This window comes from Oryctolagus cuniculus, chromosome 11, assembly GCF_964237555.1.
Source record: "Oryctolagus cuniculus chromosome 11, mOryCun1.1, whole genome shotgun sequence".
Classification (NCBI taxonomy): Eukaryota; Metazoa; Chordata; class Mammalia; order Lagomorpha; family Leporidae; genus Oryctolagus; species Oryctolagus cuniculus.
The window spans coordinates 110988567-110990469 of record NC_091442.1 but is presented as its reverse complement, the minus strand read 5'-3'; the positions used below and the strand labels follow the sequence as shown (position 1 = coordinate 110990469).

At 52.5% G+C, this 1903-nt stretch overlaps 1 protein-coding gene across 1 annotated transcript; it reads left to right on the top strand.

Annotated features, from left to right (window-relative positions):
- Positions 1 to 606: 606 nt before the first annotated feature.
- On the top strand, positions 607 to 1366 carry LOC100353009 (pleckstrin homology domain-containing family J member 1). Its single transcript, XM_070053192.1, is given in 4 exon segments — positions 607 to 691; positions 879 to 953; positions 956 to 1097; positions 1099 to 1366. Coding segments are annotated over 4 exon segments (465 nt in total). The 3' UTR covers positions 1262 to 1366.
- Positions 1367 to 1903: the final 537 nt, after the last annotated feature.

The window sequence follows — 1903 nt, the reverse complement described above, 5'->3', positions numbered from 1 at the left end:
CCAGGAGCCAGGAGCTTTTTCTGGGTCTCTCACGCAGGTGCAGAGGCCCAAGGACTTGAACCACCTTCTACTGCTTTCCCAGGTCATAGCAGAGAGCTGTATGGGAACTGGAGCAGCCCGGACTCAAACTGGCACCCATATGGGATGCCAACACTGCAGGCAGCAGTTTACCCGCTATGCCACAATGTTGGCGTCTACTTTTTTTCTTATAACAAAAAGTCCAAAGGCTCTGATTATTAGAGATTAGCTAACATCGGATTTAACCTTCTGTCATTAACAACTACAGTAGTTTATAAAACAGAGTAAGCAACACTTTGCAGGCACTGGGTAGCAACCAGTGCAAAACTATGATTTTGGTAGGGAAGGACAAGATGCAGGCTACATGTCCATTTCAGATGTGTGCCTGTGAGCTTTTCTAAGACAACATCACAATGCAACACAGCAAAATTTGGAGAATGGTGAGCTTTCTGGTCCGAGAAAACAGATTAAAGTTGGAGATTATTAGGAAGTTGGCACTGGAAGGGCAAGTGCCAAAGAATAGGAGGTCAAACAGAGGGATCTCTGTCTGCAAATATCCTCCTCAAGTTCCTGGTTCACTAAGAAGTGATGTCAGCTCAGGCATGTGGAGGCCGACAGAGATTTGTTCCCAGGACCATAAGAGCTAAGGGAGACATTCCAGCCATCACAGAGGGTGAGGAAATGTTCCAACCGTGTCTGAGAAAATGGAGAGATCTTAATTTAGGTCATAGAAGATCACACTCTGGGAAGAAATACTGTGCTGTAATACTAGAAGTATTCCATGAATGGAGCTGGCATCTGCACAGAAGTTAAGACACCACTGGGGATGACCACATGCATATCAGACTGCTTGGGATGAGCCCCGGTGCTGAAGCGGCGCCTGGTAAAGCTGGTGGTGAATTTCCTCTTCTGCTTCCGCACGGACGAGGCCGAGCCCTGCTGGAGCGCTGCGGGGTCGCCCAGGAGGAGGCGCGGGGCTCCTCCATCGGCTTCCTGGAGGGCCCGGAGAGGAAGTACCTGTTGGGGGGCGGCAGCGAGAAGCAGTGACGGCAGTGGACGGAGGCGCTGCGCAGGGCCAGCTGCGGAGCGCCGCATCTTCTACCGGAATGAGATCCAGACGATGAGGGGCAAGGACCCCCTGGAGCCGTTCGGGATCTCCGCGGAGGCCCGCCTCCAGCTCAGCAGCGCGCCCGGCGACGGGCGACCGGCGGGCACCGGGCCCGGGCTGGACTCGCGGGGCTGACCTCTGCCTGGCCGAGCCTGGGTGCGCGTGGGAGGGGTTCCTGGCGTACAGGCGTCAGGGCCTGAGGCAGGGGCTGCCCTCTGGGGGTTCCCACCCTGCGAGGCCCCCTCCTGGCGGCACCGGCCGTCCTGGACAGGCTGAATGTAGGAGCGGAGCTAGACCATGCTGTGAATGGGCCGAGGCGAGCCCAGATGCTCTGGCCCCAGGGTCCCCGTGCTCAATAAAGGGACCACCTTTTCAAAAAAAAAAAAAAAAAATCACTCCTGATCCAGCTTCTTGCTAATGCTCACCCTGGTAGGCGGCAGGTGATGCCTCAAGTACTTGTTTCCCTGCCACCCACATGGGAGACCTGGATTGAGCTCTAGGCTTCTGACGGAAGCCTGGCTCAGCCCTGGCTGTTGTGGGCATTTGGGAAGTGATTCTCTCTCTCTCTCTCTCTCTCTCTCTCTCTCTCTCTCTTTCAAATATATATGTATTTGAAAATATATATATTATATATATAATACACACAGAAAGAGAAGAATCTTGGACTTGATGTTGAGAAACACGGGTTGTATTTCTCATTTAAAGAAAATAACACCTCATGAAGAAAGGGGAAGTTTTATATTTATTTGAGAGACTAGAGAGAAAGTACTACCATCT